This window comes from Melitaea cinxia, chromosome 25 (assembly GCF_905220565.1).
Source record: "Melitaea cinxia chromosome 25, ilMelCinx1.1, whole genome shotgun sequence".
Taxonomy (NCBI): domain Eukaryota; kingdom Metazoa; phylum Arthropoda; class Insecta; order Lepidoptera; family Nymphalidae; genus Melitaea; species Melitaea cinxia.
In genome coordinates, this window is record NC_059418.1 from 4,758,551 (window position 1) to 4,772,318 (window position 13,768).

General features: G+C 34.4%; 1 protein-coding gene across 1 annotated transcript in view; it reads left to right on the forward strand.

Moving 5' to 3' along the window:
• The first annotated feature begins 814 nt into the window (after positions 1–814).
• LOC123666265 (solute carrier family 2, facilitated glucose transporter member 1-like) overlaps positions 815–13,768 on the forward strand; it is a 42,186-nt gene continuing 29,232 nt past the window's right edge. Inside the window, exon 1 of the mRNA XM_045600434.1 lies at positions 815–991. Coding sequence (XP_045456390.1) covers positions 986–991 — 6 coding nt within the window. The 5' untranslated portion in view covers positions 815–985. The remainder of the gene's footprint in view (positions 992–13,768) is intronic.

Below are 13,768 nucleotides of genomic sequence, written 5' to 3' on the forward strand. Positions count from 1 at the left end.
AGGCCTAGATAGGCCTCTTCAAGTTAGCACCAGGCATCCCAGTTTTCTGCAATCCTCTTTCAACCTACACCGGTAATCGTAGGTCGTTAGTCCAGCGGGCTGGAGGACAGAGGAGAAATTTGCCTAAACGCGGTCTCCACTCCAGGACACGTCTGCTCCAATGGCCACTGGCCTGCAACACTGGTGACCAGCCAACTGGCACTTCAACTTACTAATTCTATGGGCTGTGTCGGTTACCTTGAACGTTTAGTAGCTATGAACTATCTTCCTAATAAATTTAAAGCTTGAAGCATAAGAATCGAAGTACATTGAAATATATAATTTGTAAAAATTTCAACAGTCTAACTATCGCGGTTCTTGAGATACAGCCTGGTGACAGACATACGGACGGACGGAAGGATAGACAGCGAAGTCTTAGTAATAGGATCCTGTTTTTACCCTTTGGGTACAGGACCCTAAAAACGAGTGTGCTTTAGACCACACGATTGAAGTAAAACTTCTTTAGCTCTCAGAAAAAGAGAATACAAATGTGTGCTAACAGCTCTCTCTCTTGCTCCATTCGTTTCGTCCGATCACACTTTCTGTAACGCTCTCGAAGTTTTACTTCAAAAACTGATAAATTAAACACTGAAACGTAGGTACTGCAGCAAGAAGTTTCGAGAAAAGACTTTTTACGCTTTTTTCAATATGGGAGTAGAAATAAAATTGTGCTATCTCTTTCTTTTGTTAATGACAGAGCGTTATGTATAGCACAGACCGTGCTACATAAACAGACTAGTCACGTCATTTGAAATTCGAATTTCAAATCATTTTCGCCCCACCGCCAGTACTGACCGTACCCTTCAAGAGTTATAAATGCCGAAGCTATGACATAAAGTAGTTTTTTTTTTAACTTTTTTAATTCGTAGTGCAACTGTGTGTCGTGTTTAAAAATAAGAATTACGCAAGTGTTAGTGCGTTCGAATAACGAAATTGGAGCAACAGGATGGCGGTAAATTTTTTCTTCTATTATTTCTGTTTATTCTGTCAACATTTTTTTGTCCTATATTGTTTTTTTTAACCGACTTCCAAAAAAGGAGGAGGTTCTCAATTCGACTGTATTTTTTTTTTTTTTTTTTTTTTTTTTTATGTATGTTACATCAGAACTTTTGCCCGTGTGGACCGATTTCGACAAATTTTGTTTTAATCGAAAGGTTTTGTGTGCCAATTGGTCCCATTTAAATTTATTTGAGATCTAACAACTACTTTTCGAGTTATATCTAATAATGCGTTTTTACTTGACGCTTTTTTCGTCGACCTACGTTGTATTATACCGCATAACTTTCTACTGGATGTACCTATTTTGATAATTTTTTTTTGTTGGAAAGGAGATATCCCTAGTTTGGTAGCATGATAAGGAAACCAGGATCTGATGATGGGATCCCAGAGAAATTGATGAAAATTATGGAAATTCCGCAATAACTTTTTACTGGGTGTACCGATTTTGATAATTCTTTTTTGTTGGAAAGAAAATATCCTTAGTTTAGTACCATGATAAGGAAACCAGGATCTGATGATGGGATTCCAGAGAAATCGAGGGAAACTCTTGAAAATCCGCTATAACTTTTTACTGGGTGTACCGATTTTAATAATTTTTAATTTAATCGAAAGCTGATGTTTGTCATGTGGTCACATATAAATTTTATTGAGATCTGATAACTACTTTTTGAGTAATCTTTGATAACGCGCAGTTACTTGACTATTTTGTCGTCGATCTACGTTGTATTACTCGTCGATGTAATTGAAGTCGGTTTTTTTTTTCGTTTGCGAGCAAACACAATTATTTGTATTTATTTTATGTCGGTACAGGCATACATTTGATACATTAATGAATTAAATATTATGAATGAAATACTTATGAAATAAATATGCATTTCTTTTTTTGCTTAAATATATTTTTTAAGAGTTACAGTTAAGCGAGTGTTCTTTTTTTATTTTGTAACTTTTATCTGCCATCGACGATATTATAACGGCCACATTATTTCATAATAATAATTTAAAATTAAAGCAGTTTTGACCTTCACCCAAGTTTCTCAAGTGTTTATATAAAATATAAATTTCGTATAATTTATGTTACATTAAAATTAACAACAGCACGCTTTTTAAATATCGCTTTTACCGTTAAAATTATGAACTGTTCAGAAAACCGGTTTTAGAGGTTATTTGAGTGCGTTTACTGTTAGATAAAAATAATTACTTTTTCGATTACTTTTTAAATTAATCTAAATATATTTGGTAATTATTTGAAAAACATAATTATGTGAATATATGCCTGGATATAAAAATTATATCCCATAAATTACGCTATCCCATAGTAATTATTGGAACTAACCTACGTCACTTGCTGATCCCTAAATTTATAACATAGGTACTGAGATAGGTACAATACAGAATTGTGTTTGCTCGCAAAGAAAATAAAAACGAATTAAATTACGTCGGCAAGTAATACAACGTAAGGGACATCGATTAATTACGTGAGCTATTTTTCGATCAATTTAGACCCTCCCACCCCTTACGTAAGATTGGCATGAATTTATTAGAGATTGACGGAAAAAAATAAACTGTTCAAGTATAGGTAATTTATTTAAATTAAATAAAATTCAAAGCAAAAAGTAAATGATTTTAATAGCCATGACATTTATTTTAGTGGGCAAAATGAACACTCAATATATATATATATATATATATACATATATATATATATTGTAATATCTGTAATATTTTATATTTTTCGTAGTTAAGGTGAGATTTTCGATTATCCCCTCGGTTTAAATGAGATTTGGTGAAATTTCATTGAACCCCTTCCCCTCATTCTGAGTAAACGAAAAATTAGTCAAGTAAATACGCCGTATAAAAGAATTACTCTCATAATTTTTCCCTAACGCACCAAAAGACGTATATGTTAAAAAAACATCGAAATAAATAAAATAATTGTGTTTGCTCGCAAACGAAAAAAAACCGACTTCAATTACATCGACGAGTAATACAACGTAGATCGACGAAAAAATACTCAAGTAACTGCGCGTTATCAAAGATTACTCAAAAAGTAGTTATCAGATCTCAATGAAATTTATATGTGACCACATGACAAACATCAGCTTTCGATTAAATTAAAAATTATTAAAATCGGTAGACCCAGTAAAAAGTTATTGCGGATTTTCAAGAAGTTCCCTCGATTTCTCTGGGATCCTATTATCAGATCCTGGTTTCCTTATCATGGTACTAAACTAAGGATATCTTCTTTCCAACAAAAAAAGAATTATCAAAATCGGTACACCCAGTAAAAAGTTATTGCGGATTTTCAAGAATTTCCATCAATTTCTCTGGGATCCCATCATCAGATCCTGGTTTCCTATATCATGATACCAAACTAGGGATATCTCCTTTCCAACAAAAAAAGAATTATTAAAATCGGTAAATCCAGTAGAAAGTTATGCGGTATAATACAACGTAGGTCGACGAAAAAAAGCGTCAAGTAAAAACGCATTATTAGATATAGCTCGAAAAGTAGTTGTTAGATCTCAAATAAATTTAAATGGGACCAATTGGCACACACCACCTTTCGATTAAAAGAAAATTTGTCGAAATCGCTCCACCCAGTCAAAAGTTCTGATGTAACATACATAAAAAAAATAAAAAAAATAATTATGTTTGCTCGCAAACGAAAAAAAAACCGACTTCAATTACATCGACGAGTAATACAACGTAGATTACTCAAAAAGTAGTTATTAGATCTCAATAAAATTTATATGTGACCACATGACAAACATCAGCTTTCGATTAAATTAAAAATTATTAAAATCGGTACACCCAGTAAAAAGTTATTGCGGATTTTTAAGAGTTTCCCTCGATTTCTCTGGAATCCCATCATCAGATCCTGGTTTCCTTATCATGATACTAAACTAGGGATATCTTCTTTCCAACAAAAAAAGAATTATCAAAATCGGTACACCCAGTAAAAAGTTATTGCGGATTTTCAAAAGTTTCCCTCGATTTCTCTGGGATCCCATCATCAGATCCTGGTTTCCTTATCATGGTACCAAACTAGGGATATCTCCTTTCCAACAAAAAAATAATTATCAAAATTGGTACATCCAGTAGAAAGTTATGCGGTATAATACAACGTAGGTCCACGAAAAAAGCGTCAAGTAAAAACGCATTATTAGATATAAGCTGCTGGATAGGAGCTAATCACTAATAATGTGTATTTACTAGACTACATTACGTGAACCAACGTTGCATTACTGGTCGATGTAATTGAAGTCGGTTTTTTTTTTTCGTTTCGAAGCAAACTCAATTATGTGTGACTGTAGTGGGTATGGTACGCGGGTCGCGCCCCTTGCTGTAATATATACATGGACTTTAGACAGCTTTAATTTTTCGTCAGCAACATTGACAATTATCGCTAATATTTCTGTGACCTTCATGTTTGACTTTATATTAAGAGTAATGTCACTGAATTGAAGCGGTGTGTCAAAACATTTAAGTGACTAGGAATTTCGTAGCTATAAAATTGAATTATATTTTATACAAAAAAAATGTGGGTACTTATATCATTGTATTTTTGCTCACAAACGAAAAAAAAAAGACTTCTATTACATCGACGAGTAATACAACGTAGATCGACGTAAAAATAGTCAAGTAAAAACGCATTATTAGATATAACTCGAAAAGTAGTTGTTAGATCTCAAATAAATTTAAATGGGACCAATTGACACACACCACCTTTCGATTAAAAGAAAATTTGTCGAAATCGGTCCACACGGTCAAAAGTTCTGATGTAACATACATAAAAAAAAAATACAGTCGAATTGAGAACCTCCTCCTTTTTTGGAAGTCGGTTAAAAAATACAGTCGAATTGAGAACCTCCTCCTTTTTTGGAACTCTGTTAAAAATACAGTCGAAGTAAGAACCTCTTTCTAATAAAATAATAATTAAAAAAAAAAAACAAAAAACCCGCCTGCGTGAAGAACAACTAATAGAAAATCAACTGAAAAAGCTGGAACAAGATAAAAATTCAATATGCACACAAAGTCAGCGAAATAAATAGAAACAATATCAAACATTTTGTGCTGTACATTTAAAATATATTAATACGGTAGTCCTTTGAAAATTTATGCAACGTCGTAGATAACATGCAGTCGGAGACATGCACAAAGAGAGAATGATTTGACTTATCCTTCAATTTCATGTCTCCGACTGCATATTATCTACGACGTTGCATAAAGTTTCGAAGGACTACCGTATTAATATATTTTAAGTGTACAGCACAAAATGTTTGATATTGTTTCTATTTATTTCGCTGACTTTGTGTGCATATTGAATTTTTATCTTGTTCCAGCTTTTTCAGTTGATTTTCTATTAGTTGTTCTTCACGCAGGCGGGTTTGTTTTTTTTTTTAATTATTATTTTATTTATGTCTTTTTAGTCAGACAAATTACGTAATCGGTTCAATTCATTAAAACAGTTTACATCATGTGGTTGATTAAGTAATTTTTTAGGGTCAAGAGAACTGATAGCAAGCCCGGAGAAAGATCTCACTCTGCTCAAAGCAACGTAAGCCTGACCTTTAGCAAATAGGTGACTGCTTAAGTCATCAACTATTAGTTTTAATATAATGAAATTATTATTAAAATTATTTGTTTGTATTTGGTATCATGTATTTGTTATTGATTTTATTAATGTAATTGTAAATTGGTGTGACATTTATTAATTTTTATTTGTAATTTTAATTGTATGTTTTTTTAACCATTGTATTTTATTAGAAAGGCTACACCCCGAAGTTGATCGTCGCCTAGGAGGCGAGTTTGGCATGGCATAGGCGTGGGAAAGAGCAAAGTCCACATTTTTTAAACTTTAATATTGTATTTCTTTATTAGTATTACGGTAATAATAATCATGATATACCTTTTTAAAATCCTTGTATTGTGCCCTTCAATTTGATACCCATATTGTAGTATTCGAGAAAATTTTTTTTTTTTCATTAACTACAATGGCTTCGCGCAGCCGCCATGTTTTTTTTTTTTTTAATGTCACCTATCTAAGAACACTTGGGCAGCTAAGATGAACCTAACGATACCTCAATTATGTAAATCCGTTCAGTGGTTCTGGAAATATGAGGTAGTAAAGAATATTACATACATACATACATACAAGATACGCGCGAAAAACATAACCCTTCCTTGGCAGTCGGGTAAAAAAGGAAGAGGTTCTCAATTCAATTTTATTTTTTTTCAGTCAAAAGTTCTGAGGTAACATACCCAAATAAAAAAACCGACTTCAGCTTCATCGATAAGTAAAACAACGAAGGTAGACGAAAAAATAGTCGAGTAAATAAACGTTATCAAAGATTACTCAAAAAGTAGGTATCAAATCTTGATCAATCATTTAAATAGTAACACAAAACTACCATCAGCTTTTGATTAAAACAAGAACCTCATAACTATGTACTGGGTGAAACGATTTCGATAATTCTTTTTTAATCAAACGGTGGTGCTTGTAATGTGGACTCGTTTAAAGATCGAGATCTGATAAGGACTTTTTGAGTAATCTTTGATAGCGCGTATTTACTTGACTATTGTTTACGTCTAACTACATTGTGCTACTTGCTGATGTACCTAATTGTCGGTCTTTTTTCGTTTGCGAGCAAACACAACTTTTTTGAGGACGGTTATAAATGTATGTGTATATACGCCAAGTCGAATGTAAAAGCAGGTGACCTCATTAAATTCGAGTATTAATTTTACATTCAATCAGGCGATTGTAGGTGAAGGCAGAATTTGTGTTTGTCGAACTATCGCAAAACTTGCCTAGAAACACGTTGACATTTATCTATCACATATATATTTACATAAGAATTATAATATTTATTTTCCATGACGAAATTCTATAAATAGTTATGAGTAAATTTACTAGCTGTGAACCCCGGTTTTAGCCTCTTTGTTTTGAGGAATACGTACTCAAATATTGCATAGCCTATACCAGACTTCCTCGATAAATGGACTATTCAACACAAAAATAATGTTTTAATTACAACCAGTTCCTGAGATTAAAGCGTTTAACAAACAAACAGACTTCTCAGCAAAACCAAAAATGCAAAATCAAAATCGGTACCCCCGGTAAAAAGTTATGATGCTTAATACAAAGTAGGTAACGAAAAAATAGTAAATCCGCGTTATTAGATATAACTCAAAAAGTACTTGTTAGATCTCAAATAAATTTAAATAGACCGATATGACACGCACCATTTCGATTAAGTTGTTTTTTTTTTCGTTTGCGAGGAAAAGCAATGATTATACTATTGAGAACAGTTCGCTGGATTGCAAGCAGATACCGTAGCCTATCGATGGCTGCAACTACTAGTAGCCCTGACCATCCGCAGGAGATCTGGTTTTCTTTTTTAGCTCTGGCTACCTGATACCACAGAACCACAACACTACTTAAGAGGAGTAGTATTAGCTGTGAGGTTTTGTGAGGTACTTCCCCAGTCGGGCTAATCCAGATTTTCAACAAAGATGTTCCGTGCTGTGCCCTACCTCACAATACGCACCACTGTTATTTTTTTCGAATTGAATAGTTGGCCCTATCGGCCTTTATAGCGTCCCCGGATGGGGTAGCCGGGTACTGAGACCCAGCCGTGAAAGAAAAAGGGGAGACCTTTAGAAGGGCTCGCGATGTCCGTTCGTCATAAGGGTGTCTCTTGCGAGATCGCACTTCGGCTTAGGACAATGTCGGCTTGGAGGCCCCACCAGTGACATAAAATTTCCTGCTAACCTTTAAGTGAGTCATAAGTTGTCTGATGACATTTATATTTTCTTAAATTAAAAATCATCGTAAACTTTAATTGTTGTGTCTTATTTTTGAAACTTGTAACGTATTTTGACGTTGAGTAAATAAAAGCAAAAATTAAAAATAAAAACTTCTAAATGATTCCCCGAAATGTATGTACGCGCATAACATTCGAACGACTGCATTGAATTGCATATTATATGCGTTCGTTATTGTCGGAGCAAGATTGTATCTAATAAAAGAAAGCTTAAAGTAATTTACAACTCCGAAAAAATATTGCTTGTGTTTGATTGCAAACGAAAAAAAAACCGACTTCAACTTACATCGACAAGTAATATAACGTAGGTAGACGAAAAAATAGTCAATTGAATACGCATGTATAAATACTACAAATAAATACAATTAGTCTCTCTGTTTAAAATAACTGCTTTTTACTAAATGCATATCGATGTATACACGGTCCATATACCAAAATAACATTTTTAAATATTTTTGTCTGTCTGTCTGTCTGTTTGTTCCGGCTAATCTGTGAAACGGCTGGACGAATTTTGACGGAACTTTCACTGGCGGATAGCTGATGTAAATTCAGCTACTTTATTTTAGATTTTTTTTATTATTTTGTAACTGCGAACTGAATCATAATTTTTTTTAAATTCCATGCGGACGAAGTCGCGGGCGATCTCCATGAAATTAAAAAAATAGAATCGAAATGAGTACCTTCTCCTTTTTTGAAGTCGGTTGAAATTAAATTTTACACAAACATAGGTCGTCTTTACCGTATAGTTTGTAACATAATAAGTATCGATATCACGAACCACATCCGCAGTCTTGCCAACCTTGAAGCTGTACAAATGCTGAACCAAACTTTTTAATTGTCATCGTTTCTCATATTATCCAAATTTTTATGGCGTTTATTGAAGTTTAATCCTCGAGAAACGGTAGAGTGCCCGTTTTTTTTTCGTTTTCGAGGAATAAATATGATTTTTTTTATATTTAACAATAATTTTTAAAATTGTTATTATGTAATGATTACGACAAATGCCTACAAGCGGAACTGCTCAATTTGAATACACACAAATAAACGTGTTTCTTAGAAAGATAATTAGATAAATAAGTATGTACAATGCCTGTTTCATATTCAGTTAAAATACGTATGTACAATGTCTACTAACATGGCTAAGATTTTATTATTTATTTGTTTTATTAAGTAACTATTTTGTTGGATAGTTTTAAAAAAATCGGCCGTTATAGAGACTGCCGATAGAAGTGAAAACTTAGAACTTTTAAAATTATGTGTAAAATGTTGCACGATACGTTAGCTGTATAGCTACAGATATGTATACTGCTATAAGCATGTCGGTAACGTGAACGCACGAGATTTTACCCTTCAATAAATGTATATAATTGTGTTTGCTCGCAAACGAAAAAAAAACCGACTTCAATTACATCGAAGAGTAATACAACGTAGATCGACGAAAAAATAGTAATACTTTGTTCGTATTCCATATAACGCGACATTATAAAATTGTAGAATTATATAATGTTCTACTGTTATTTCTAACATTTTGTTAGCGATTGTAGGCAGAAATTTCATAAAAGGCCCGTCGTCGATTCGCGCGAAGCGCTGACATCGCTTATTACGGCGGGTTTTTTAGTTGAAGCGGATTTATATTGAATTACGGTTTATGTCTTTTTTATTAAAAATATGTAATGTTCATGTTTTCACACAGCTCCGATGCACGACTGGAGTTTACCCCTTCAGATCAACTGTCTAAATAGGCACAAAAAGGCTTACTAGTCTAAGAAATATATTATTACTATATCAAATTGTAAATAAATTAATGCAATAACGCCATCTATCGGAACCTAATTGCGTTATTAGAAAACGTCTGAACGCCATCTCTAACAAGGTCATTCGTTCAGTAGATTTTACTGTTCAATTTTTTCATTCCGGGGCCTTAAATGAAAATCGATTCTTAAGGAGAAAACTCCAAAAACAGTCAAGTAAATACGCCATATCAGATATAGCTCAAAAAGTTCGAGTCAAATCTCAATTATATTTAAATGGGACCACATGACAAGCACCACCTATCGATTAAAAAAAGAATCATCGATATCGGTCCACCCAGTAAAATAGTAATGAGGTTAATATAACGTTGGTCGACGTAAAATAGCCAAGTAAATACCCAGTATTAGCGATAACTCAAAAATTAAAAGCTCAAATATATTTATAACGAATAAACTGCTACTCTCTACTCTAGTGGAATATTGTAATTTGATCGATAGTGAACGAAGTAATTTCATAACATTTTGATAGATGGCGTTGTGGCAAAGTATTGAACATGACCACAGTCGTCTTAACATCGTCATGTAAATACGTGTCATCAAAGATTATTCAAAAAGTAGTTATCAGATCTCGATAAAATTTATATGTGACCACATGATAAACATCAGCTTTCGATTAAAGTAAAAATTATCAAAATCGATACACCCAGTAAAAAGTTATTGCGGATTTTCAAGAGTTTCTCTCGATTTCTCTGGGATCTCATCATCAGATCCTGGTTTCCTTATCATGGTACCAAACTAGGGATATCCCCTTTCCAACAAAAAAAGAATTATCAAAATCGGTACACCCAGTAGAAAGTTATGTGGTATAATACAACGTAGGTCGACGAAAAAAGCGTCAAGTAAAAACGCATTATTAGATATAATTCGAAAAGTAGTTGTTAGATCTCAAATAAATTTAAATGGGACCAATCGGCACACACCACCTTTCGATTAAAACAAAATTTGTCGAAATCGGTCTACCTGGTCAAAAGTTCTGATGTAACATACATAAAAAAAAAAAAAAAAAAAAAAAAAAAAAAAAAAAAAAAAATACAGTCGAATTGAGAACCTCCTCCTTTTTTGGAAGTCGGTTAAAAAAGCGTCTAACGCGCACAGCAGATGGCTGCTGCGCGTGCGCCTGTCATTAGCATCTCGGTGACGGAACCCATTAGAATTTCCTCCACCAAAAAGTGCTTAACGCGCTAAAGAAGTTTTCACTTCAAAACAGTAAAAACATTTTTTTTAGAAAAAACCGAAAATAAATATTGCAAATCTTTTGGCGCGTTAGGAAAAAAAATATGAGAGTACTAGATCGTTCAATAAGTCCCGAGACTAACCTGGAAATGGTGCATATATTAAAAACTCTTTTGATTTTTAAAAAGTACTGGCTATCAATACAAGAATATGGTGTCAAATTTTTAAAAATGGAACAATAAAATTATTGATTTTGAAACATTTAAGTGACGCTACGGTTGTAATTTCGATACAATGAAAAAAAACGAGTTTCGCGTGTTGATAAAACATTGTTTTTTAATGGGAAAAAATACCGTTGAAGCACAGCAATGGCTTATAAAATGTTATGCAGGATCAGCTCCCTCTAAAGCAACCATTTGTCGGTGGTATGCCGACTTCAAACGCGGTCGCATGGACACCAATGATGGGGAACGCTCAGGTCGTCCAAATGAAGCAGTGACTCAACAAAATATTAACCAAGTCCTCAAAATCGTATTGGAAGATCGGAAGGTAAAAGTGCGAGAGATAGCCGAGATAGTGAAGATTTCAGCTGGTAGTGTTTTCACTATTTTACATAAAAATTTGGCCATGAAAAAGCTTTTTTCTAAGTGGGTGCCGCGTTTGATTACAACTAATCAAAAGGAACAACGTATCAATGATTCAGAGCGATGTTTGGCGCTGATGAATCATAATAAAAAGGATTTTTTACGTCGGTATGTAACAATGGATGAAACCTGGATATACCATTTCACTCCGGAATCCAATCGGCAGGCAGCGGAGTGGAGAGCGGCTGGTGACAGCCGCCCGAAGCGTCCAAAGACTCAGAAATCGGCCGGTAAGGCTATGGCGTCTATATTTTGGGATGCGCATGGAATACTTTTCATCGACTACCTTGAAAAGGGGCAAAATATAAATAGTGACTATTACATGTGCTTATTGGAGCGATTGAAGTACGAAATTGCGGATAAACGGCCTCACATGAACAAAAAGAAAGTGGTGTTTCACCAGGACAACGCGCCTTGTCACAAGTCCGTGAGAACGATGGCCAAAATTAACGAATTGGGCTTCGAATTGCTTCCTCATCCCCCTTATTCGCCAGACTTGGCCCCCAGCGATTACTGGCTGTTTGCAGACCTCAAAGAAATGCTTCAGGGTAAGAAATTTGACTCAAATAGTGAAGTTATCGCAGCAACGGAGGCTTATTTTGAAGCCAAAGACAAATCGTTCTACACACATGGGCTAGAAAAGTTAGAAAAGCGTTGGAGAGACTGTATCGCTCTTGGAGGAGACTATGTTGATGAATAAAAATTAATTTTATAAAAAAGACCTTTTTTTAGTACTTAGTCTCGGGACTTATTGAACCACGTGTTAAATTTTCCGATACGCGCGCACACCGTCACAAAAAAAACCGACACCCTGAAGTTAGCTAGTCCACGAAGAAGAAGTTAGCAACGTGAAGTTAGCTAGCCAATAAAGTATAACTTCTTACTTGTTAACCGACTTTCAAAAAAGGAGGAGGTTCTCAATTCGACTGTATTGTTTTTGTTTTTTTTTTATGTATGTTACTTCAGAACTTTTGACTGGGTGGAGCGATTTCGACAAATTTTCTTTTAATCGAAAGGTGGTGTGTGTCATTTGGTCCCATTTAAATTTATTTGAGATCTAACAATAACTTTTCGAGTTATATCTAATAATGCGTTTTTACTTGACTATTTTTTCGTCTATCTACGTTGTATTACTCGTCGATGTAATTGAAGTCGTTTTTTTTTTCATTTGTGAGCAAACACAATTATATAAGTACCCACATTTTTTTTTCTATAAAATATCATCATTACAGCCTATACAGTCCACTGCTGGACATAGGCCTCCACAAGTTTACGCCAAAATAACGTGAACTCATGTGTTTTGCCCATAGTCACCACGCTGGGCAGGCGGGTTGGTGACCGCAGTACTGGCTTTGTCGCACCGAAGACGCTGCTGCCCGTCTTCGGCCTGTGTATTTCAAAGTCAGCAGATGGATGGTTATCCCGCCATCGGTCAGCTTCTTAAGTTCCAAGGTGGTTGTGGAACCTTGTTATCCCTTAGTCGCCTCTTACGACACCCACGGGAAGAGAGGGGGTGGCTAAATTCTTTAGTGCCGTAGCCACACAGCACTATAAAATATAATTCAATTTTATAGCTACGAAATTCCTAGTCACTTAAATGTTTTGACACACCGCTTCAATTCAGTGACATTACTCTTAATTTAAAGTCAAACATGAAGGTCACAGAAATATTAGCGATAATTGTCAATGTTGCTGACGAAAAATTAAAGCTGTCTAAAGTCCATGTATGTATATATTACAGCGAGGGGCGCGACCCGCGTACCATACCCACTACAGTCACACATAATTGAGTTTGCTTCTAAACGAAAAAAAAAACCGACTTCAATTACATCGACCAGTAGTAATACAACGTTGGTATCCGAAAATATAGTCTAGTAAATACACATTATTAGTGATTAGCTTCAAAATTACTCGGAACACAAGACAAGCATCAGATTTCGATTTAAAAAAAGAATTATTGAAATCAACTCACCCAGGTCCTGAGGTCAGGGTTCTAAGGTATAACGTAAATAAAAAAAAAAGTTAAGTAAATACGCTTAATTAGCGATAATTTAAAAAGTACTTGTCAGATCGCAATTAAATTTAAATAGGACCAAATGACACGCACCACCTTTCGACGAAGAAAAATCATTGAAATCGGTCAACCCAATCAAAAGTTCTGTAAAAAAAACAAATGAATTGAAAACCTCGTCCTTATTTTTTGGAAGTCGTGTAAAAAACGACTCGCGACTGGATTTAACTCATTAAGAAAGTCTACGTGATATTTGAAAATAAA